This window comes from Haliaeetus leucocephalus, unplaced genomic scaffold (assembly GCF_000737465.1).
Source record: "Haliaeetus leucocephalus isolate CR32 unplaced genomic scaffold, Haliaeetus_leucocephalus-4.0 Scaffold830, whole genome shotgun sequence".
Taxonomy (NCBI): Eukaryota; Metazoa; Chordata; class Aves; order Accipitriformes; family Accipitridae; genus Haliaeetus; species Haliaeetus leucocephalus.
The window spans coordinates 3,688,932-3,713,361 of NW_010973266.1; the positions used below are offsets into that span (position 1 = coordinate 3,688,932).

General features: G+C 40.3%; 1 protein-coding gene across 2 annotated transcripts in view; it reads left to right on the forward strand.

Annotated features, from left to right (window-relative positions):
- The window catches only part of ADAM12 (ADAM metallopeptidase domain 12), a 185,293-nt gene that overhangs the window by 125,133 nt on the left and 35,730 nt on the right, over positions 1-24,430 (forward strand). The window contains exons 9-11 of one of the 2 annotated variants that reach the window (XM_010581959.1): positions 689-858; positions 2,062-2,146; positions 7,361-7,509. The exons of the other annotated variant lie outside the window; for it this stretch is intronic. Of the exons in view, the coding sequence (XP_010580261.1) occupies positions 689-858; positions 2,062-2,146; positions 7,361-7,509 (404 nt within the window). The remainder of the gene's footprint in view (positions 1-688; positions 859-2,061; positions 2,147-7,360; positions 7,510-24,430) is intronic. 2 annotated transcript variants of the gene reach the window in all.

A 24,430-nucleotide genomic window follows, 5' to 3' on the forward strand; every position in this document is an offset into this window, starting at 1 on the left:
GTATATGCTTTTCTCAGATTGTCAGCCAAATCCGAACTTGATGGATTCTTGAATCCTTCTTCGGGTTAGTCTCACATTAGAATTGTTATCTCCGCTCCATTGCTAATGCTGCTCCGTCTCCCCTCTTGCAGCAACTGTGGCATTTACCAGTGGCATAATAGTGTCTGTAGCCCACAGTGCTAGAATCACTTGTTTTTATCTGCTGTGAGCAAGACTTGATGACTCTGGCTGCATTTTCAGCTACTATTTTGAGTCACAACTGTAGTACAGCACAGCTGCCTCTACCTCTTGAATGGCATCGGTGCTGGTGACAGAGGGCAGCCATGGAGGGAGTCATCTGCCCGAGCAACAAGTTTGTTCAGAAGCGAAGGACCTGTGAAGGTAGTAGCAGCGTTTCATCTTGAAGGAAGACACCAAAATTGAGTGGAACACAGAGAAGTAGCATGTCTCTGAATGTCTTTGAATGCCTTATGAGTATTTAGTCAGGTCAGAACTGTTTTCTGTAAGCCACGGAAATATTTTGGCTGAGTCAGTCCTGTCAGGTGTTCACATGTGCTCTGGAGAAGAGACCATTTAAGCCTCTGCAAGAAAGGTTCATGTGCACATTATGCTTCTGCTGAAATATTCTAATCCAATGTGGTCTAAAATGGGGTTTAGAGACGTGTTTCTATTTTTCTTTTCTCATCAGTTCTATAGGCCACTAAATATTCGAGTAGCCCTGGTCGGAGTGGAAGTATGGAATGACATGGATAAGTGCTCTATTTCTCAAGACCCTTTCACCAGCCTCCATGAGTTTCTGGACTGGAGAAAGCTAAAACTACTACCTCGTAAAGCCCATGACAATGCACAGCTGATAAGGTAGATTCACACTCTATTTAATATCGCTGGGATTTCAGTGATTTGAGAATAGCTGTACTGAATTCTTCCCCAGTTGCTAAGCTGTTGGGAGGAACATCTGTGCTCCTGAGGGTTTGTCTTTCCCCTCTGCAAACATCAAACATAAAAGCCTTTTGCAGAGCCTTTCAGCAGATGCTTCAGATTAATTTCCTTCCACAGCTCTGCAATAGCTCTATTACTTGTAGGCTTTTCCTGAATACAACTCGTGTAGAAGTGTAGATGCATAATAAGCTGCTAAATACTTAGGGTATGAATTTACAAGTGGTTTAAGCTGATCTCCATCTAAATTGTTACTGAAAAAGGCAGTCCTGCCCTCACCCCAAAAGTAGAGCTAAGGGGGCACTATGTGAAGCCTGTTTGTTAGTAGAAAGACCTCAGTAAACTTTAAAATGCAGTCTAAAGTGGACAATTCATTTGCATTTGTGACTTAAAAATTAAATCATGCACATCTTTTACCCTGCTGCTATTTCCTGGGTTAAAGTAATTGAGTAAATATGCTCAAAGTAATAGCACTCTTAAAAAAAAAAAAGTGAGTAAGAGAAGCACCTCTTTCTTGAATCAGGTATCATTTTGACCAATGAAGTATTCTTTATATTATAAAGATAAAAATACCTGACATCTTAGTAATTAAAAGGAGCTCTTTACTCGTTATATCAATATTCCTACATTAGCTGTGTAAGAATAGAGTGAGCCCTTCCAAACTGTTCCTCATGAGATATCTGAGTAGTCTCTGTGTATAATACTTTGCTTGGAATGATTACATTCTAGGCTGTATATTATAACAAGTAGCTTATAAACTTCCCACCGCCTTAAAATAACCCTTCTTTGAGCTAGAGACATTATTTTTATATTTGTACTTCTATTCCAAACTTCAGTCAGGGGAAAAAAGAAAGGAAAGAGGGGTCCTGTTGTAGTAAACCCAAAGGACGGTGATCAAATGGATCCTTCTCATAGCAGGGATGCTCTCATTGTCGGTTCAGCAAGTCGGCATGACTAATCTGTGCTTTTCATCGTTTCAAACCTGCAAATGTCTGGAGCTGACACATTTGAAATGGGATCTTTGTTTGAGATTGGCAGAAATACAAGAGTGAAAATAATAGGGCGGTATCTTGGCGCTGAATGGTGACTCTGTGATTCCTCTTCTCCTCTCCCGCTCTCCTGCAGCGGGGTGTACTTCCAAGGGACCACCATTGGCATGGCGCCCATAATGAGCATGTGCACTGCAGAGCAGTCTGGAGGGGTCGTCATGGTAAGTGGTTAAAAGCACAGGACCTGAAACTGGCCCAACTGGTGCGACACAATCTCAAGTATTGCAGTACTGTATTCTGTACCAGAACATCAGCCCCATTTGTCCCATTTTCAGCCTCAATATTATCTATACCTACATGCACATTGCTTGTAAATGATAGTTTCCATAGTGAAGAAAATCAAAATATTTCACTAAAGTATAGCATGACTTCTTTGCAAGAATCCTCTACTCCTAATTATCATTAAATCAGGTGCTGAGGTGCTGTGAAGGATGAGAACCAGAAGATGTATTTACTATGCACTTGGGTATACTAGTGTTACAGGCAACAACAGTCTATCCTGAATCTTTTATTATATTGATTTTATTCTGTATTTACAGAGTTTCCCGTGTAAGGCCTTATTTTCCATTTTTGCAGCACAGTGCTTTTATTACATTGCCAGACAACGAGAACAAACAATGGCAACATTTATTCTACCCGAGCCCCTCTCAAAGATACATTACTGGTAATGCTGTTGTTAGATGCTAGACACGATGAACATACAAGTAAACATCTTAGCCAATTTCTGGAAGTAGTTCTGGAATATTTTCTTTCAGGTTGTTTTTTTTTTAATTTTTAACTGTTTTGTGCAAAAGCAGGGGGAGAAGTTTTGTGTTAACTAAGCTTTACAGTAGAAGTACTTTAAATAAAATTAGATGTGGACTCCCAGAGCTTGCAGGCCACTTGCAGCCTCAGCTGGTGACCTCAGAGCTCAAGCCCAGAGCAGAAAACCAAGGAGCCCTAAAAACCTCTTAGATATTCTCCAAGTTCAGCCTGCACGTGCTGAAAACCTTTGTATTTCCTAGAGCTTTGTCCAGACTTCCAGCACCTTAGGTGATGCGGTAGTTCCCTCCAGCTCTGCTGGACACCTGAGCTGTAGATCCCTACATAAATGAGGTGGGAGCTCAGGAACACACAACGTTCAGAATTTGCATGGTCTCAAAGCTCCCAGTTCCTCAAAGCCCCTTGAAGCTCCTGCATCGCTTTCCTTCTTAATTAGCGTGAGGTCAGTCCGCAATGCAGGGCTCCTTTGTGGTCTCTTGGACAAGTGGGCAAGAAGCCAAGCTGGGGTGGTGTGTGCATTCATGGAAGATGATGTACAGATGGTTCAGACTGGGAGGATTTACGAGGTGAACAGGGAAGCTGAGGTATAGGAAAGAACGGGAAAGAACAATCAAATCACATAATCTGGAGAAAGTCATGTCAGAACTGTAGAAAAGACAAAAGCTTCAGTCTCTTGGTAGCTTTAGAAGCTGAGTCTCTAATTGGTGTTACAGCTTTTCACTGGATACCTGGGGGATAGGTACAGAAGGAAAAGGAGGAAAAGAGGACGAAAAGGCTGTAGGAGTCTCCCAGTGCACTTCCAAATCTTGGCAAAAGCATATATGAGGCAGTCAGCCCCATCGTATCCATTTCACCCTCAGGCCAGCAGTCGCTGCTTTGGCTTTATCTGCAGTCAGAGATGCCCTTGATGACTTTTTTGTCCTTTAAATTTTTAGCATAAGCTTTAAAATGTGCTACAGTGTGTTTTACTGCAAAGTCAGTCCTATTCACTCTGGAAACTGTCATTTTAAACAGAAACAAAAAAAATAGTTCATTCCAGTAACAAGAAAACAAGAATCAGCATTTCTTTAAAGTACTCTCAGGGCTCTGACAGAGGAGAGACTGATTTATATGTCCAGGAGAAACCCAGTGTCTGTGTATGAATCATGGGCCAGGCTGCAGCTTCAGTCGTGCAGGGGAGCGCGATGTTTCCCAGAGACTCCCATCTCGGTGGATTGAAACTTTTGAGGTGCAAATTATCTCGAGGCTTGCACGGCATAACTAGAAATGTTTGCCAGTTCTTTAAGCAAATCCTCAAAAGGGAGCCAAATCCCAAACAAGCAAACGCTCGCCTTCAAAACCCAAATGGGCAGATGCCCAACCTTCCCCCCTACTTAACAAAGGCTGATTCAGGTGTGTACAGAAAAATTTTACACATACCAGTACCTACAGAAGAAAGCTCTAAATTTGGAAGATACACAAATGAAATAATGAATAACTGTTAAACTGGGAAGCTGTAGTGCTCAACTATCTCAACACTGGGCAACTGAACATTTGGCCATCCTCATAATTCAGCCAACCTCTTACCCATCCCACACCAAACACTCAATACCAAAAAGCTCCCAGTCTCAAAACCGACCTGAAAGAAGAGACAATGGTGAGATTGCATGAGAAATAACATTTGAATACAAAAACTGGAGTCATCCTTGCATGATCTGATTTTCCTGACTGGTTTTGTAGTTACTCAGCTCTACTATATGATCTAAATTCCTCTGTCACGCCTCCCTGAGAGCCTGCCCCTCTCTACTTTCACATAGGGCTGAATTCTCTCAGTGGTAGGTGACACCCTGTCTTCCACTAATTTTAAGAGAAACTCAAAGTGGGGAGAACAGGCATATAAGCATGAGAAGCTTTTGGTGTCTTAAAAGCATTATCATTTTACTTTACTGTGATGGTTCTGTTGTGTTGTAGAAAGACCAAACAGAATTTGACATTAAAGCAAGTCTTTGACACATGATTCAGTCTTCATTCTGTTTCAAAAGAGTGCCCACTAAATTAATGCGTTTAAAAGTAAAATATTGCTGCGTTGCTGTAATGTAATGTAGTATTCTCACTCATGCCAAATTTCTATTGACTTTAGTGGGAAGTTAGGCTAAATGACAAGTGTGGAACTGAGGCACTCACATTTCAGTGAATTGCTTAAATGAAATAGAAGTGTGTTTTAGGAAACTTATTCTTACAACAGAGTGAATCTGCATGGAAGCACCAGGATTGGGGCATTTGCCTGTTCCAGCTGTAGGTGACAGTATTTTATTATTACGATTTGAGCTGGGTCTCAGTGGAATGAGGCAGCGTCCAGCTGAAAGCAGCTGCATGTTTTGTGCAACCGCTTATAATGTCTTAATGGTTGCTTATTCAGTGGTTGTGAAACTGTTTAGTAATGACTTTTGCTGCTCAAGTTAACTTTGTTAAAAGACCCTGATGGAATAAATCAAAGTCACATTGCTATTCATTTCTTTAGTCCTTGTGGTACTTAAATGGTCTCAGTATCAATGGGACATGTCAGTGTTTGTTTTGATAATCTTCATTTATGCTGTCTTCAAATAACCTCTTTTGCTGAGAAATCACATTCCTTGTTTTAAAAACCCTCTCTAGAAACTGATGAAATTGCATTCCAAGTGGATCTGAGCAAGTAATGAGAACTGCATGGGCTGTAATAATTGTTTGCCTATTCAAGACCCAAATTACATTTCAGATCGTTTATTGCTCTAGTTCTGGAGCAGACTGTGTGAATTCTTGTTTTTATTTTTAATTGCCAGTTTTAGAGGTCTTCGGATGAGTATAATCTCTGTTCAGTAAGTAGAAGAGATATGGGCAAAATAAAGAAAAACTGAGCTCTGTCGTCTGTCTAGGTAGCTCAAAGCTTGGAGGAGATTCTGTCTTGACCACATAGCCCACATTTCAAGGCATCACTCCAATGTGTCACTGGTAAATTATATGGAATTATTTCATTGTTTTCCTGATCTTCAGTCCTGGTTTGTTTTCCAGTTGAGTGAGAGGTTGTGCTCTTTTTATGACATCAGGTTTGATTACATTGAATTCTCTAAATGTTTCATAAATTACTATAAGTATAAAGATAAATCAATCTGTATGTGACTAGTATCTAGATACCTCCTTATGTAAGCATTGTGCAGGACTATGTATTTTCTTGATTATTACAGATTATTTTGCTACATAGGTTTACTCCATTGTTTCTTTTACTAGGACAGGTTGTACAGCTTCTTTCAGCAAACAGGCATCTTAGAATATAACTGCACACAAACTGGCTGGTCTATTAGTCACAAGATTTTTATATTAAAATTTTAAAATTCAGAAAAAATGAAAAAGAAACCCTTTGTTAAACGATAAAATTCTTTTGAGTTTATTCTGAATGTAAAGGAGTAGTTTTTTTGTTTTCAGAATAGCTGTATTCTCTTTTTTATTTTGTTTTCTGTTTAAGAAATTATTTACTAAAGATATTAGCACAGGGAGATGAAAGAAGAAACTCTTAAATCTACCCCAAGTCACACATTAAGGGCGTCATTCATGTATAGCTAATGTTTTAGGCAGTTTTACCTTTCCCTTCTTTTTAGTCTGAAGGTTGGCTTAGATGATACTAAAAGAGTTATTTAAACTGAATATATTCATATACACTTTTAGAGCAGGCAGGTGTACATAGTAATTCCATTTACTGACTGATAAATAGTGGATCATGCATTTATATTACATGTTTCTGCCTTTAGGGAAAGCTTTCATATGAGTACAGTGGATTTTCTTTTCCCTCAAGGAAAATGATCAATGTGGAAAGGTCTCTTACTTGTGGTTAAGCCAAAACATCAGTCTGATCAGCAGCCTGTAATCAGATCATGCAGTGAATTTCTCAGAAATAAGTGTCCCAAAAATCAGCATTTCAATGAGGATTAATGTTAATATTTCAATTTGACACTTGCAAAATTTAGAATATTCATAGTTGTTAATAAGACGCCATCAAAGATTTCAACCTGCTTTGTCGTTTCATTTTAAAAAGGAGGTTTTTAAAGGTACTCGTTTTTTCCTACAAAGCTTTTGAGATCTTGGACTTCTTGGTATTAAAGAAACAGTCTGAAGAATATTAAATAGACCAAGTGAAGTCTCTTGCTGCATTTGTAATTTACCTCCTGACATGAAGGATCTTCTCGCTTTTCCCTCATCCCACTCATCCTCAGCCATAAGTGATTACCCTTTCCAACACTCCACACCTGGGTGACTGTGTTCTGCCATGGCCAAGTCTTGGGAGTTTGGGGGATTTATTGGGCAGGGGAATTTTAAGCCCTAAATAAACAGATGGCCCAGATGTTCAAAGCTGCCAATGGTATCAAATGTCTAATGTGCTGGGGAAACTGGATGGCCAGGACAAATAGGCTGTCCTGAAATTCCCGGTCTGCACTTGGTAAATGTGGATGAATTTAAAATTGTGTACATTTAACAACAGTGTAACTACAGCTGGTAAGTTTATAAAACATTTCAAAGGATAGGCAATGGGACCTTAGAGGGGGAGTGTGTGTTTTGAATTGGTTTTATATTTTGACTTGACTAGTTCTTTTGGGTTTTTTAAGGATCACTCAGAAAACCCTCTAGGTGCAGCAGTCACGCTGGCTCATGAACTGGGACACAATTTTGGAATGAATCACGATACATTGGAGAGAGGCTGTAACTGCAAAGCATCTACCGATAAAGGGGGTTGCATCATGAACCCGTCTACGGGGTAAGTGCGAGGGTAAGCACTAGCAAGTTACAGTTATAGTGGAAAATTTTTAGTTTCATTTGGTGTCTCAGGAACATTTAAAGGGAAAAAAGAAAAACCTTTTCAACACTTGTCAAATCTTCTCACAGTTATCCCCCTCAAGCTGAAACAATTAAACTTGTTATCAGAGCACGACATGTACCGTTGTACATTTCTATTTCCATGTTACCAGTGGGAAAGACAAAAATGCTGTAAGCAACTGGTTAATTTAAAATAAAACCAACAAACCAAACTGCATTGCAAGTGTTGAATCAGAATTTCACCTTCTCTCATCTTGCCAACTAAGTATCAGTCATAATAGGAAATGAGCAGCGTCCCAAGGCCAAGAATAAGATGACTGTGTAGGAAACAAAGTAATGCAGGAAATATATTATTAGACTCTCTGTAAAGCCTTTGTCTTGTGCAGAGAACATTTTTAGTTTTGCACAAACTTTTGCATTTCACCCCTTGTTATAAGTGTGTAGACGTTTTAGCATGAGCAAATTAGATCTGTAAGGTCAGTCAGGTTAGGGCTGTTGAGTGGCTGGAGGGAGATCTTCCAAGAAAAGATATAAGCCACTGTGGGAAATAAAGCCAGTGAACCCATGGTCATGTCTCTGAGTCAGTGCTGAATAGTCACTCTGCTGATGATAAAGGCGCTATGTTAACAGAGAAGCACAGTGGTTTTGTAGACACAAAAAGTACAGGCACCGTGACCAGGGTAACTAGTTACAGCTTTCTTCTCTGTATTTTAAAGTACTGTTAGAAACTGAACGATATAATGAATGAGTTCTCCGTGTCCATATGCAGACAAGAACTAATAGGATTAAATTGCAATAAGAGAGAGTAGATTTACCAAAGCTTTCTAATCGTAAGTGATGTGCTGGACTGCACTGCCTGCAGAAATGTTACTGCCTGTGACTGGAAGCTGGTAAGAACCAGTCGGACAAATATCTGTCAGCAGTGTCTTATAGGTGCAGCTGGATTTGTCTTAGGGCAAGAGGATGGTCTAGATGATCTTCTGATGTCTCTTCCAGCTCCAGCATTCTCTGCATGTGCTTAAACTTCAAAACTCTTCGGGGAATTGTGATCAGCTCTAACCTCTGCCTTCTCTGAGACTGCCTGTTTGTGGGAAAGAAGGAGAGCGATCTGGGAGAGGCCAGGGAGTGTTGGGCAGGATTGCTCCCTGCTGGTCAGCCTAACAGCAGCCTTGGCGTTTCTTCAAAGGCGTGCTGTCACCCTCCTTCAAGGCAGAAAAAGGGATTCTGGCCAGGGGCCAAGCACAGCAAGTTAAGAGACAAACAAAAGAGAGTTGTGTGTGTGGAGGAGAATGAGAGTGGTTTCTGCAGTTTGGAAAAGAAAAAGAACTTGGCTCTTCTAAAACAATAGGTAGTAAATATCCGTATGGAATTGCATTCTGCAGCACGTCAATGCTCATACGCACACTGTGAAAACAAACCGAAACTGGAAACAGGGCTCTGAGGTGAGGTGGTGTGATAGCTGGTAAGCAGTGGGCAGACAGGTCTGGGCTTTGAGCTCCCAAAAGATCTCAGTCATCTCAGCTGAGTTACTGGTGGGGCATCCAGTTACTCTGCTTTTGGAAATAAACACGGGAGATGCTCCCAGGACAGAAATTTCTAGACACTTTCTGAACTCATCTTGTAAAGGTATCTCTAACGTGAGATTAGATAGCTCTTCCCTGGTCCTGCCACCTGCACCAAAGTCCTTTGGGTATATCTTTTTGCGTAGCCGCTCTGCGTATTCCTCAGACATGAGTCCAAGCAGCTCAGCTCACTTTATGTCGGGATTTCTGTCGCACTTTACGGGTTAAAGGCTGTGCTTCCTTCAGAAACACCATGCCCAACTCCAGCACCCCACAGGTTTGACAGTTTGGGGAGGGGGCCATCAGGTACACTTCAGCTTTGTAACGCTCTCTTTGGATTTTTACCAAACTTATATACAACTTGTGCCTGAGGAAGCAGTGTGGCATTCACAGAACTGAGTAGGCTGGTTTGTTTGCAGTGATTATTGATTTATAAATGGAAATTTTAACATCAGGTTTATAGCCCTAGGCTTTACCTTCATACTGTGCTGTCAATCTGTAATAAGTATTCCGGGAGAATACTTTATGCCTTAAGCCAAACTGCATTTTACCAATTTGAAATTAACACTTTGAATATTTGCCCAACATCTGACCAACGGTAGTACTCCTCTGAGCACCATTATTCAAGGAACACCGAAGAGTTTTCAGCTCTGGAAATACGTGTGTGTTAAGGGAAGGCCAAGTGAATATTCCCTACCTGAAATGCATTCTTAGACTAGCAAAAACATCAAAACAAAGAGCATCCCAGGGAAGCCATATACATTTAGAAAGACAGCCTCCTCTCTCAGTATACTCATCGGCACTCACTCTGTGGTCTTCTAATTTCTGTTGGGTTTACGTAGATTTAACAAGCGCAAGGAAAAAAAGTCCTTGGGCTGAAGCTAGTGTAAAAAGTATGAGCCCCCAAGAAGTCCTTATCTGATATCTAAAAAGAATAGGAAATATCTGGGTTACAAGAGAAAGGCCTCTGTAAACTTAATTTTGGAGTCATTTGTGTGGTTGTGCAGCAAAAGGGAATGTTTTATGGCTTTTTACTTAAAAGTGATTTCATTAATTACTGCCACTTCTTTCAGTTCTTATGTTTCAGTCTTTGAAGAGGTCTTGGAAATTACTTCTCGGTGGAAAAAATCTCCAGGGATCAGTGTGGAATTTAAACTCTGTTGGAGCTATCCTTTAATGAGCTTCCTATAGCTTTTACTCTTAAAAGATACCGGCAAGATGTGTACCACTTGTGTGTGAGCTACAAATGCCTCCAAGACCTGCTACTTTAGCAAAATATATTTTGTGTAACATGGAATTAAGCACATAAAACCCAAAATTTGAGGCACTCCAGGCCTTTTAGAGATTCAAATATCTGCTATGGAAATCACATAAATCCCACTGTAGAAGTTTGGGGTTTTGCTGTAAAAATAGGATCAATGAGGAAATATTTAATACTAACACATTGTTGCCTTTTTTATGCATATGTTTTAATGGTATTCTTTCAATTCTTTTAGATTGTTTTGACCATAGACTGTTCCAAGAGAAAAAGAAGGATATAAGGAGTCTTAAAGAGATTTGCAAATCTTTTTACTGAGTTTGCAGTATCTGAAAACTAAGGGACTAGGCTGAGCCAGTGAGGCCATTTTAGTATTCCACTTGTTTTCCAAGTATCTCCCTAAAGTTTCCACTCCTAGGAGTGAGAATATTCTTCCTGACAGCTAAGTAAATACAGAAGAGTTCTGGTGAAACCCAAGGCATTAGTCTAGATTTATACCACTGCAACTAAAAGCAAAATTTAGCACAAACTGCGGAGCAAAATCATGCCAATTAGCAGTGCTGGTTTACTTAATAATTTTGGAAATGCACTTTGGAATGCTCCTTCATCAAAATTGAGCACAGGTATCTCCGTGGGGGTTGAAATCGGGTGAGTTGCCCCAAAGCAGTTGAAAGCTTAAGAGTTCATATATGCTTGAAATTTCTTGCCAGCCTTAAGGGAAGGAAAATTTTTATAGTTAGTCTTCTCCCCTCCTGTAGGCCCAAGGGTTTCTCCTTCCCCTCACCCGCACATCTGTGTCCTTGCCAATAGCATGCTCTTCCAGTTTATATATAGGTGATTTACACAACTAACTCGTCGTCGGGGAAGTTGAGCATACTGGAAACATGTTCTTCCTTCCCTCTTACAGAAAATATTCCTTGATGCCTTTCCATTCCCCCCCATCCTAGTTTAGGTGTTAATGAGAGACCAGGAATCCGCTAAGGACAGCTAGTTTTACCAAGGTCATTCAGATGCTGATCCTACTGTAGTCTCCATCCCTTTGTGGAGTCCCATGACTTGCTATAAGGAAAGCTTCTTTCATTGTCCTCTCCAGAAGTGTATTGCTCTTACCAGGATGATTTCTTGTTGCTGGAACATTTCTTGTTGCTGAATCATCCCAGCCACAGCTAATTGAAATGCCAGGCAGGCTCCTAGGATAGAGCCATTTGTTTCATCTCTCTTTGCACTTCTGTAGACAGAAGCAGGTTTTTCACCATGCCGATAGAAAAGAGGATGACGGGAAAGGACTGCTTTGTAGTCTCTCCTCCAGTCCCCTTTGCACCTGGCTATGGGAATGAGAGACTTCTCTCCAGCTCTGTCCTGCTGCCCACAGCCCATTTCTTTCACTATCCATGTACTGTGAGATGAAATACCTCATCTTGACCTGGAAGGGTACATGCTTTAACCATAGGCTGAAAGCTATCCTGACAGCTATAAATCATGGGGACTTCTACACACCCATTCCGCAGACCCCACTTACCCCATTGCACTGCGATTACAAACGGAAAATGCAACCGGCTTGGAGTTTGTCCCTGCAAACAGGTACAATAGTAGGAAGGCAGGATGGGCTTGTGCTGAGGAACCGTGACGGTGTCTGCAAGGGCATGCCTTCAAATGCCTTTGAATTCTAGCATCAAGCACCATCACTTTGTGCCCAGTCTTCCAAATGCTACTGCACATCAAACGCAGTCTGGCAGCAGGTCGTGTAAGTCTGCTTTGACTCTCATTTCCACCTTGGGTGTAAATTGCTTCTTCTCGAAGACCATGAATTTAAAATAACAAACCCTTTGGAAAAGAAAAATGCTGTATGGGCGATTGTTTCAAGACATGAAACAAGTGGTATATACTTAAGAAGTGCAGAAGCTGATGCGTGAGGGAGGGCATGGCCATTGCTATTTGCTCAACAGACTTTTGAATGAAAGAATATCTCTTCAGAAACTTTGATTTTAATCTAGGTCCCTAGTAGACCTGTTTTTCCTCTGTTCCAAGAGTTCCAAGGCATATGCTGGTTTGCATCCCAGTGATGGCATGAAGTTTTAGGGGCAGAAAGCCATTTGGTGCCACACAAGAAGGTCTGGGCCAGTAGCATAAACAAGGAAGCAGCTTTTCTATGATAATTTCTCTGCACAACATCTCCTCTTTGTCATGTTCCTTTTAGTGTGATGTTCCTTTTGAAAAGTCAAAGAATGAATTGAATCCCTCTATGCCTGCCTTTTTTTTTTTCCTGTTCCTATCTTGGATCTTGTGTTACCATTTCCATTTTCACAGCTAGAATTTAAAGTCAGTATTTTTTTCTGATCCAGTCAGGTTTTAAATTCAATTTACTCAGATAAATATGAATGCATATGTTACAGGGAAGTGGAGGCTGGACTTGTAACACTGTGACTTCGTGCTGGTGGAAATGCTTGTGTTTTGCCTGTGCTGCAGAATAGCTTGAGGCTCTGCTCCAGCCAAGGGACTGGGTTTTGTGTACTGATCATAAGTGAAGAAAAAGGAGAAATGGAATTGAGATCAATTATTTAAACTCTCAGCTATTGATCATTTTAGAGGATTTTTATGGAACTGTGCCTCTCGGTAGAAAATAACAGCTAATTTTGAGTAATTGCCTTTCATTACACAATTTCACTTTAATTATTGAGGTTTTGGAGGCAGGGTTTGGGGAACACAGAAAGAGCACATAGTAGAAATCGTACAAAGTGTGTAGAAAACTACTAGTTCATTTACTATTGAAATTTGGAAAAGCCTCTTTTTTTTTAAACCAATCAAAAAAATACCCACTGTTACCAGCTTGTTTTTAAGTAAAATTGAAACCTTTATGTTAGAATTCAAACAGATAGCCAATGGGAAGATGCATATTTGTGACTAAGAGTGAGAGCAAAATGTGATCTGTTAAGAATCAGCTGACTGACAGTCCCAGATTAAACTAATTGACTCTATCTAAGTACTGCTGAGGAGAAATGGGGCAAAATTAAAGATGGGAAGGACCATCAGGTGGGCTTCTTCCAGATACTACCGAAAAAGAGCATTGATACGTACTATATTTTAATTCCCTCTAGGAACAATTAGGTCTTCTGCGCCGAACACTGAGTACATTATTTACAATTAAGGCTAAATAAAATATTTAAGTAGAAATACAGCACTTTTTCCTGAGTAACAGTACCAGATGTCTCCGGGTAGCTAAAAAGCAAGACCATGAGTTGCACAGAAGATACTGTAAATGTGAACATTCCCATTTGCCTTACTGGTGATAAACTGGTCCGTAGGTTCATTATACGAGTGGCCAAGGCATCCAAGGATTAGGTTAGGAAACATCTGTTCTTTGTTGCATGTTACAGGCCAATTCCCAACTGTTTTGAAAGCGTAGTGCTGTATGATCTGGGAGAAGAAGTTATGCTTGAAAGGCAGCTGTCCTGCAAGTGAGAAACAGTTATATTTGACACTTCCCTTTTATGTGTTAAGTTCAGTGGCCAAGGGAAGGTGCAGTACACTTTAGTCTGTGTCATTTATAGCATCCGTTTCTGCTGGCAAAGAAAAATTGGTTATATTGTCTACCCTCTATTGACAGCCCTTTGAGGTGGCAAGTATATTATCAGACATCTAAAATAGCTATTTCTTTGCTTTCTCCTCTTCCCCCCGTGCCCAGTTCATGCTACTTTCACATGGTTGAAGGTCTTATTGTGTTTTGTTTCCTGATTTTCCCAGTGTAAATGCTCTGATTCAGATTCTGCAGTGCTCAGGCTTTTAAGATTTCTCCGGTGTTCATGCTCAATGGAAGGGTAGGGCTAGGAGAAGTTTTAGTACTTGCATGTAGCTGGTATTTCAGGAGTCCAGCAATCAGTACGGTCCCTCTTCCCCAAACTGCTGGGGTCTAAGGGTGCTTCTAGAAATGCTCCCCAGAGGCACTGAGGTGTCACAACTTGGATTAGGTATTTGTTCTCTCTATTAAAGTAAAATTAAATGGTAGGTCATGGGCATGTGAGTTATAGAATCTAGGTGTAGGATCTCTATCCAAAAGCCATCAGATATTTCTGATTATCACATTACACCCACAGCAAACACCACGAAATAGGGATTTGGGCAGAGAAATTGGCCTGTGGATCTAAACCCCAACCTGGTTTACTCCTGTGCTGCAGTTTAATTCCACCTCTGGTGAACTCAAATAACGTTTTGGGGGGCTACATGATAATCCAGATGATGGAAATCATCCAAGTTAAAAACAAGGCTGGTGGAGGCAGAAGAACGTATGCTAATGAGGATTATTTAGTGATCTGCCTTGCAGTTCAGGCGCACAGTTATCCCGATGCAGCCGGGGTAACTGTGAAGAGCAGGATTGGGTCAGGGTGAGGAGATGCTCAGCAGCTTCTCTGTCTGCCTTCCCCACCAAGGGCAGCGTCTGGGGGAACAGCACCCTGTCCTTAAAGTATGTTACACAACTGATGTCCTTTGATGGTGCTGCAGGTCTGTTCTTCCCTCGTGTATCACCCATTATCATTAATGAGATTTAGGACTGCACATCAAAAGAAGGCAAGTAACAGTAATGCTGATTTTATAATGCATAAATATATATTTGCATGATAAATGGGTGGCTGATGTCTCCTAGAGAACCGTTCTGCTCAGTAGGGTTGACTCTCAAAGGCTTTTGTAGGAAGCCTTGTTGTCATCTGCTTTTGTTTGATTTTTGTTTTTTAACTGCCATACAAAAAAAAAAAAAATTAACTACATTATAAAAATGTATGTAAATAAATAAAACATAGTTAAAATCTATTAGGGACAAGTTAGGAAAGTACTAATCATATGTATCGTTTACTGTATTAAGTATTAGTTTCAATCACATTTCTTCTTTTTGAAAAATGATCTCAAGGAAGCAGGATATAAGGTCACCTTGATTTTGATTATTCAAACTCTGAACTGGAGGCTACCAAACTGGGCTATGAAAACATACACCCTCCAGAGATTTCCAGCATGCTAACTTCAGGAGACAGTCAGGTGTGCCATGCAAACAGCATTTTGGCTTTGGTACCAAATCAACTTGAAGTGAAAACCAGTTATTCCAATACTTCACAAGGAAAAAAAAAAAAAAAGGAAGAAAAGAAAAAAGCTAAGGAAAAAAAAAGGGGGGGGAGCAAAAGGTCATGCTAGAAATGGGACAGAAATCAGAAATACAGTGTAGGAAAGGACACTTTAATTTACTGACTGGTTCTCTTTTCTTCTTTTTAGACATCTCACAGCATCTTGTAGCTGCAGAGCTGTTAAACGTTAATCAAACCATTATTAGCTAGTGCAGTATTTCCTGACCCCTCTCAGTTTGTTTTCAGCTGTGCAGACCTCACTTTGCATTTTTCAGTCTGGCAGCTTAAAGACATTAAACTGTGGAGTCAGCAGAACTATCTGGAATTACCTCTGTTACAATTTGAAGAAAATGAAATTATCTTTAAGATGTAAACAGTTTCTAATTAAACTCTGAAGCTGTTTATGTTTCCAAACCAGTCTGAGCTGAGCTCTGCACAAAGACAGACTTCTTTGTTGTCTTTTTCTTTTTTTAATAAAGTTGATATACCGATGTAATAAATTGCTTGTGACAGAGCTAGGTCTGTTGTGCCAGCAGTGCAACTGCTTTTTAAAAAAAACTTAAGCAACATATCCCTGTGCCCTAGTAATTTAGCACATTGCATTCTGGTCCTTCCTTTAGTAGGAAACAGCCATGAGATTACAGAATAGATTTATGTCAGTCTTTCACTTAACTCCAAGTAGCCCCATGTCTTAACTGCATTTGGCATTCCTTTTTGTTAATAATTTCCATACATTACAGATACATTTAATTGTTGTGGTAAATAAGATGTGCGTTGAAGAATGAGTACCGTTGGTCGAAATACATTGCACGTTTCCCAGTCCTTTATAGGAGTGGGTCACTGTTAATAATTAGCACACTGAGCTACGGGGCAGGTCTTTAAAGAAAAGATAGTGCTTTTTATTTTAGTTTAGTCTTTCACATTTCAGTAGATGTGCTGTTAGAAGTGAAAATATTTGGCTTTTCTGGTGTATTCTAGAGGAGAACTCGTACAGATTTACAGCATGCATTTTCTGTAAGTGAAGCTGACAAGGAGAGAGGTTACTTCTCAAATGAAAACACATTTTACTTCTGGTGTGATTATTTATAGCAGATACTTAAGGACAAGTCATGGTTTCTACTATGTGATGTATCCAGAATGGGTACAGTTTTACTGACTTGGATGCTGGTATGTGAGAGCTCAGCTGCGTTTTGTCTTGTCGGTGTAATATCCATAGAAAATATAGCTCTGTAAGGGACATTTTTCTCCTGCAGTACTGCTATTGCCATGACCCATGAGAACAAATCATATAAGGACATTTCCCTTTATCTTGGCTTTCTGGTTCATCAAAAAAACTTTTCAACCTGCAGGGATAAATCTGTAGTGCAGTGCATGGAGAATTAAACACACAATGTCCAGTTTTAATTGGTGTTAATGAATTCCAAATTCCCAGAGTATAAATGGAAACATACCTAAAAGGGCATATTCTTAAGGTCACATGAATGCTCCTTTTTGAACATGTGTTGTATGCCCCACAGCACTTTAAGGAATTGATGTTGACTTGGAAGGCTGAATCACTGTAATTAAATGATGCCTACAGCTGCATTTGCCACAGTTGTCATGGGAATCACAGAGTCTTTTTGTGCCTGGGATAGATGTGCAAAATGTTTAAAATTCAGTAGAAGATGTCCATTTTACCCCAACAATTGCTTCCTGCAAAGTCATTCTTTTTCTTTTCTAACGTCAAAGCCTATTACAAAGTCCCAGATGCATTTACTGTGGGATTCTTGTGGCAGAAATGCACGTAGGCTCCATTTCACCTTTTTAAAACTGAATGGCACAGCCCCAGTGGTGAGATGAAGATAAGCAACCACCTATTTTAGTGTAAAGTCACTGAAAAATAAAGAGGTGAAATAACTGGTGTCCTAGGGAGCCTTTCTGACTGCTTCTAACATAGCATGGAGATTGTGCTCATCTTCGTCACTGATGTTCTCCTGGCAGCCAACCAGCACTGGGCGTGAAATCCAGGCTCCTTCAAATTTGGTAGAAAAGCTCCTATGGACTTCAATAAGGCCAGGATTTCATTAGGATACCTATGGAGTCCTTAAGATTTCTCAGAAGCCTTTCATTCCTGTAAGTGAAAGTTTAAATTTGCTCCCTTAAGGATCTCTAAGTCTCAGGTCATGGCTGGGTCCATTCTTTCTTCATGGCTTGAAATAATGGTTACATACAATGCTGCTACTAATTAGTTTATTTTCTTTGTTTGAGCTTTGTGAAAAAGAAAAGAGAAGCTAGAAAAAGTGATTAATTGTTATTTTATACTTGTGTGTGTGTGTGAAAGAACTCCACTTTCATTTGTCTGAGGTGATTTAGGTGATATGGGATAAACTGCTTTTTGCTCAGTGTTGATCTTGTAGCAGAAGAAAGGAAGGTGGAAATGCTGGGGGAACGCAGTCTGATTTCTGGCACTTATCTTTCCTTTGGATCTTCTAAAAGAAAAAAAAAAAAATTGAGCCATGCTGCTTGCAAGTCTGATACTCCTGTCTTGATGTCCTGATTTATTAAGAGACTGGGTAGTACTGATGTTAAGTGAAATCAATACGAGCCTGTCCCCCAGGTATATATTCTTTCTAGCTTTTTGCAGGGCTCACACGTTTTTCTCTAGCACCCATGTCTCGCTGCCTGGCATTTCCACAAGCTTCATTCTCTTAGTGCTTCTGCTACTGCTTTTCCCATTGCCAGCTTCTTCACATACCTTGTCCAGAGGACTGCTTCCCAAATCTCTTCTCCCTGGCCTGGGTTCCTCCTTGTTTGGCCCTCCTCGGAGTCCTCTTCCCTTAATTTGCTGTCATTTGATCTGCTGACCTGACGTACGGGCTCATCCTCGCCCAAATCCATCTGCTAAGGCCAAGTACCCTCAGTATGGCAGGTTTTTAAATCAAGCTGGTCACAGTGATCACAACATCAGCTGGGAGGATAACCGTGTATACTTCTTTCGTTCTTTAGGGTGCAGCATATCACGAGTTGTGTTTAGGATACACATGGGCAGGACAGGAGCTTGTACTGGTGAAAGGGGGAAATGTCCATAAATAAATACCATAGGTTGATTTTTCTGTATTACAATTTGGGTTCGATATTCCCTTTTGTTTGGTCTGCTTTGGTTTTTGAAAAATTATTTTGTTCTTCCCCCTCATCCAAACATGCTCTCTATAAAGTCCTTCTCTCAAAACAGTTCCCAAAGTCAGATTTATTTATGTTTTCTCCCAGTCTGCTCCTGACCCATTTAAAAAACAATTCCAAGGTTTTTCAAGGGAGAAAATCACAACGTAACTGCCTAAAACAAAAGCTGATTGTAAAATCATGTTGGGAACGAAATGAAGTGTCATCATGATGTCGCGCTGCCCCAGCCTTTCAAGCCAGGTCAACCGGTGCCTTTTATCTAACCAGAAATCAGTAGGAAGCTGATCTTCAGCAAGGTATTTTGAGCAATGGGATGGACCATTTGTCTTTATTTGCTCGTCACGTGCTGAGGATGTTGTCTTTTGTGTGACAAACTTAAGAAGGGGGCATTCTGGTTGTGCTTCTTCTCTACCCGTTTTTTCCTTCGTTGCTGGCAACTGCTGGCAGGCAGGGTCTGCCTGCTGCCCTGCTTTTCTTTAGCCTGGGACCAGACCTGACCTGGCCTTTTCATCCCTCCCTCTGCTATTTGTTGCTTTTTCACTTTTACTGTAGTCAGCATTGGATTAACCTCAATTTCTAAGTAGTAGATTGTGAAACCTGAACTCTGGGCAATCCAGCAAATTTTTATTAATGAGGTAGTGGTCTAAAAGGAAACGGAGCAAAAGATGAGCCAGAGGCAAATTCAAACTGATTATAGCTACTTTCCTTGGCTGTCTAGTTTCCAGCAGGAAGAACAGTTGTCTGAGTTCAATTCCCATAGAGCTTTTGCAATGCAGATAACTCCAGCATATAGTCAGAATACTGTCAGGATTGATAAATTGGTTTAGTATTGCTTCACCCCCAGAACACAGAAAGGAAAGTCACAATAGGCCTCTCAACAAGAAAAAACTTCTCTGACCACACATTTGTCAAAGTAAAAGTAACTGCTAATAATGTTTTATTTGGCAGTTTTGTGACTGCAGAAATAGCAAGCCATGACAGTGTATACTGTATAAAGCCATTAAGTGTTGTTCCTTTGCAGAATGTACTTTCCTGAACCATCCAGCCGTTTGTTTCATCGCTGCTTTCTGCCCAGAAGTCCCACATTCAGTATTATAAATCTGCCTTTTTGAATATTTCAGGTAGTTAAATTTTCACCTTCAGTTTAATGGGAGAGGTCAACTCTCAGCTGGGGCTATGGCAATCCAGTCTAGGCACCTGAAGTGAGATTACTTGAATGCATTCTGGGAATCTGCACTGTCCCCAGGGCCAAATTAAAATGAAGCTAAAGCATTTGTGTATGAAGTTTAAACATTTACTTGGAAAGACTTTCTTTTCAATAACCCTGGAAATTTCATTGTAGCACAACAAGCCATTGCCACTACATATCAATTAAATTAACCACTAGTGTGACATATTCATAGTTATTTATTGGAAGTGTAAAAACTACCATGTAGTGAACATGACAAAAGCTGTAGGAGAAATTTTTAAATCACTGACCATGAACTCAGACAGCAAGAGCTTTGATGTCATGTATAACTACATGGCCCAATTCCGTGCTCTACTTTATTGATGCTCTAGGGATTAAAACTATAAAAGAGGAGCAAGAGAGTGAAAAATAGGCTAGAAAAATAAGTATGAGTTGTCAGACATCTAGCGCCTTTTGAAGCAAACTTCCCATTTCAATACTTATATATAAAACCACTCTACATTTTTAGCTGAATCCTTCCAACACTGCTGAAAAAGATGTGGCCCATCAGCTCTGGGACTGGTGTCTTGTACAAAGCTCTATCATGTGCTGCTTGCAAGCGCCTGCGCATCTTCCAGGAGCGCAAAGAGTCCTCCAGTTTACCCCCTCCTCCCAGTTATCCTGGGTGTTTGCCATTGGCAAAAGCTTTGGGTGGGAGAGAATCTGCAGCTACCTTTAGCGTCTCCCCTTATTGTGCTTGGGGGATCTACTTTAAAACTGCGTTTGTGTCTTTCTCCCTCAGAAGTACTTACAAATGAAGACAATGTTTAAATAATAGATTAAAAAGCCCTTCCATATTATGGCACTTATCTAATTTTAAACAATTGCTATTAAAACATGAAGTGTATGAAATAAGGTGTAATGACAGAGCTTGATACACGAAGGGATGTGTAGTATTTGAACACCTATTTCAATATCAAAGAAAACTGGATTTTATCTCCTGCTTAATACCTAATTCTGTGAGGTTCTTTATGCTTACTAATTCATTAACATACTTGCTGTACAGAATAGCTGAAGTGTCAAAAAATGTCATCTAATAGCAAATTCAGTTTTATTCTAGTAGGCTCATCTCTCTTAGGAGACCATAAAAAGTTGCTTTCAAGAGATGGAAAGCAGTAATAAAGTCTAGAAGGTTAAAACCAAGGGGGCTGCCTTTTAGTGGGAAAGAATTATGTCAATTAGATCGGGAGTTAGAGGAGGCTGGAAAATTGTCACAGTTTCTTGAAATCAACACCTCACTGGGTCTAGAAACATTCATGTCGCTTAAGCTTCCACCTTCTAGAGGTTTATTCTTGTGTTACTCTCTCTACTGCTGACATTTTTTGCATGGAAAAATAACTTATACCTGAATTAACAAAAGCAACCCTATCTCTATTTTTTAAGTTAACCCCCCCCCATTTGTAGGTTCCTGTGTAAGACTGGGATATGCAACAGAAAACCTTCACATTTGTGCGTAAGTCATTCTTGTAGAGTCTGAACAAGAGGGAGCTCAAACTCACGTCTTCTGCCTCCAATAAAGGGATCTGAGTTGCTCTCCTCTTCTCCAGTTGTGAGCCACTGTGCAGCCAAAACCTAAGCATTTTGGAGAGTAAGTATTCATATTTCTGAATCTCAAAGGGTCCCAGGTTGAGACAAGACACAGAGACTCTGCAACGTTCAGTTCAGACAAGGTGTTGGCATGGAAAGTGTTGGAAATTCAGGTGCTTGACTAGTGAAATTTCCAACTCAGGGGGCTGGGACTCAGCATCCCTCTTGTCCTTGGGCACCTTCGTGCTCCTAAAAAGCACAGCTGATACCGTAGCTATTTCCAGATGTAGCCTCTCAGGCTTGATTTTTCAAGCATTCTGGACAAAGTCCGGTCCCAGTTTTCTGCACCTTTGGAAATCAGCTAGTCAACAGTTGTTTCAATAAGTATGCTCTAGAAAATCAAAATGCCCTTTTAAAATTAATATAATCTCCAATTATCATATTACCTTAGGGAGGAAGGCCTGGTGGTACTTAATAGAGCTCTTTGGGGCTGTTGTGCATTTTAATTGAGTGAATAATTGTAAAACACTTCAGGGCCTTTTGGTAAAAGGCTCTGTACAAACATTGCCATAATGCTGAATAATCAGGTTGCGATATGAACTGGAATAAATGAACCCTATAAATAGATACATAATTTATATATTCACATAATGTATGTGTGTGTATATATACCAACATTTTTGAGAGAGCAAGGTGGTTACTTTATCAAAGTCCTACAGTTCTTGAATAAGAAAAAAAAATTGAGATTGGATAGCAATAATCATAATAATCAAAATAATAGTTTTCAAGATATTATGAACCTGCAGTTTATCCTCCTGTGCAATGCATAGAGAATTGCCAGAAGCATTGATGGCATCACCACTTCAGTGATGCTTCTTAAGAAACAGCAAAATATGTTGTGTTTTATGGTGGAGGAACACAGAGGAGGTAGATCCAAGGTACTAAATGTTTAGACGCCTAAAGAAGTAGATAGACATGGTTTGGAGGAACCGAGGGAATTTCTCTTCAGCTGGCTTTCCCCAGGTATTGCTGCAATGCAGTGGTAGGGATTGGAGTGGAGCAAAGGTCTCCTGCAGCCTGAGTCAGTGCCCCTGCAGGCATTTTCCAGATGGAGCAATGGGAAAAACAGCAATGGTGAACGTGGTACACCAGCCTCAGCGCTGGTATCGGTGCTAGGTCGGTAGCTGACCTGCGTGAATCAGTAGCCACTGTTTCTCCTGAATGTTTTGGCTGTCTGATCTCTTAAGACTGTAATTTTCTGGGGCAGTGACTCTCTTGCTGTGCTTGTACTCTCTTGTAATTCAGCCCATTAGGAGGGGGAATGCCTCTGAAATGGAGATGATGGAGAGGAACTTTTATAGTTCATGCAAAAAAAAGTCTGTGCTGGGCAACGCGGTGCTAGTACAAAGAACTCTGTTCTTAAAAGGGACTTGACGCAGTGATGATGCCACTTCACTTAGTTAGTGAAAGGAGCCATCTAATACAGGCTAAATGCAAAACTACATAAAGGAAACTGGCATTTGAATGGCTTGAGTGCTTGAAATATAAATGAATGGGACAAGTCCAGACTCTGTTTCTAAAGGAATCAATTACCAGGCATCCTCTTACTACTGTGAGGCTCTCATCTGCAGGAGCAGTCAAAGCTATTTTTGCTGGGAACTAGGATATCCGTTGCTTGAGATTAAGTGCATCTTTTAAGCACCAAGAGACACTGAGGAATGCTGTGGATTCAAGAGGGTTAGAAGGACTCTGAAATTATTTTCCTTGCTGCAAACCCACTGAAGAGACTGATGTAGTGCTAGGCACAATTTGAGTTCTGTAGAGTTGTACCCACGGCCAGAATGGTTTGACAAAATGATCCATTGTGTATTAAATCTACAGATTGAAAGAGTGTAGAAAATGTGTGGGCTATTCAGCATCTTAGAATAGGAATTAGGTTGGACTAAAGTTTCCTTTCTCTTCCCAACTGTGGAAAAATAAGGATCAGTAAAAGAAAATGTCTGGAGTGAAGGATAATGGAATATACTGATTGCTAATGAATTTTTCACCTCTGGAAGGTTCTCCAATGGCCCATATTATCTGGTAGCTGAGGGTTTTTCCAATAGGGTAAGTGTCTGAGCTACCACGGAAAGCACAAATATCCCTGTTTAGCATGTTACTGAAATCTTGGAGACAGGTCAAGGACTGACTTCACTGTGGAGACCCCATTACCTTTTCCCACCAAAGGTAGTCCTTCCAGGTGAGGTCTGAACCCTCTTAAGAGGGTAGCGCAAGGAAGCTTGCTGCATTTGTTCAGAGGACGAGTTTCTTTCACATAACCATTACTTCGTCATTTTTCCCAAGCTCCAGATTCACTTAAACATCGTGCCTAATGCTACTGACATCTGGTATCTATAGCTTCCCTTCCCATCTGCCAGGGATTTCATGCTTCTGATGAAAAAGCTTTAAAATTGCTAAGAGCGCCAAAATGTAGCCTAAAATCACAATGATCAAATGCTGTGGCTTTACATGGGATTTTTTTTTTGTCAAAAAAATGAAGAATGGTTATGTGTCAGAATATGACGGTATTAAAGATCAATTATGTTTCCAATGAAATACCAACTGGCATCAATTGATGTGGGATCTTCTCTTGCATGGTGTGGTTACCCTTCGGTTGCTCTCTGTTTCCACTTGTTGGGTTCATGTCTGGTTTTGTGTTGCTTTATTTTGGGCTTACTTGGTAAAGAAAAAGTATTTTCAGAAAATTTCATCAAATAACATGTGCTGCACTGATGTCAGCTGAGGAAATCAGCGTCAAGAGCAGGAAAAGCCAGAAGATGAATGGATCTCTTAGTTCAAAATAGGAAACAGCTTGAAGTTCCTTTGGGGGGAAACAGAAACCTCATTCATTAACAATGACATTACTTCACCTCTGGTACAGAGTAAGGATTCTGTTCTCCCGGTGATGGACAGACACATCTCACATTCATGCAAATGACCCTGAGCATTCATGGATACAAAGGAAGAGCCCTAAAATATTG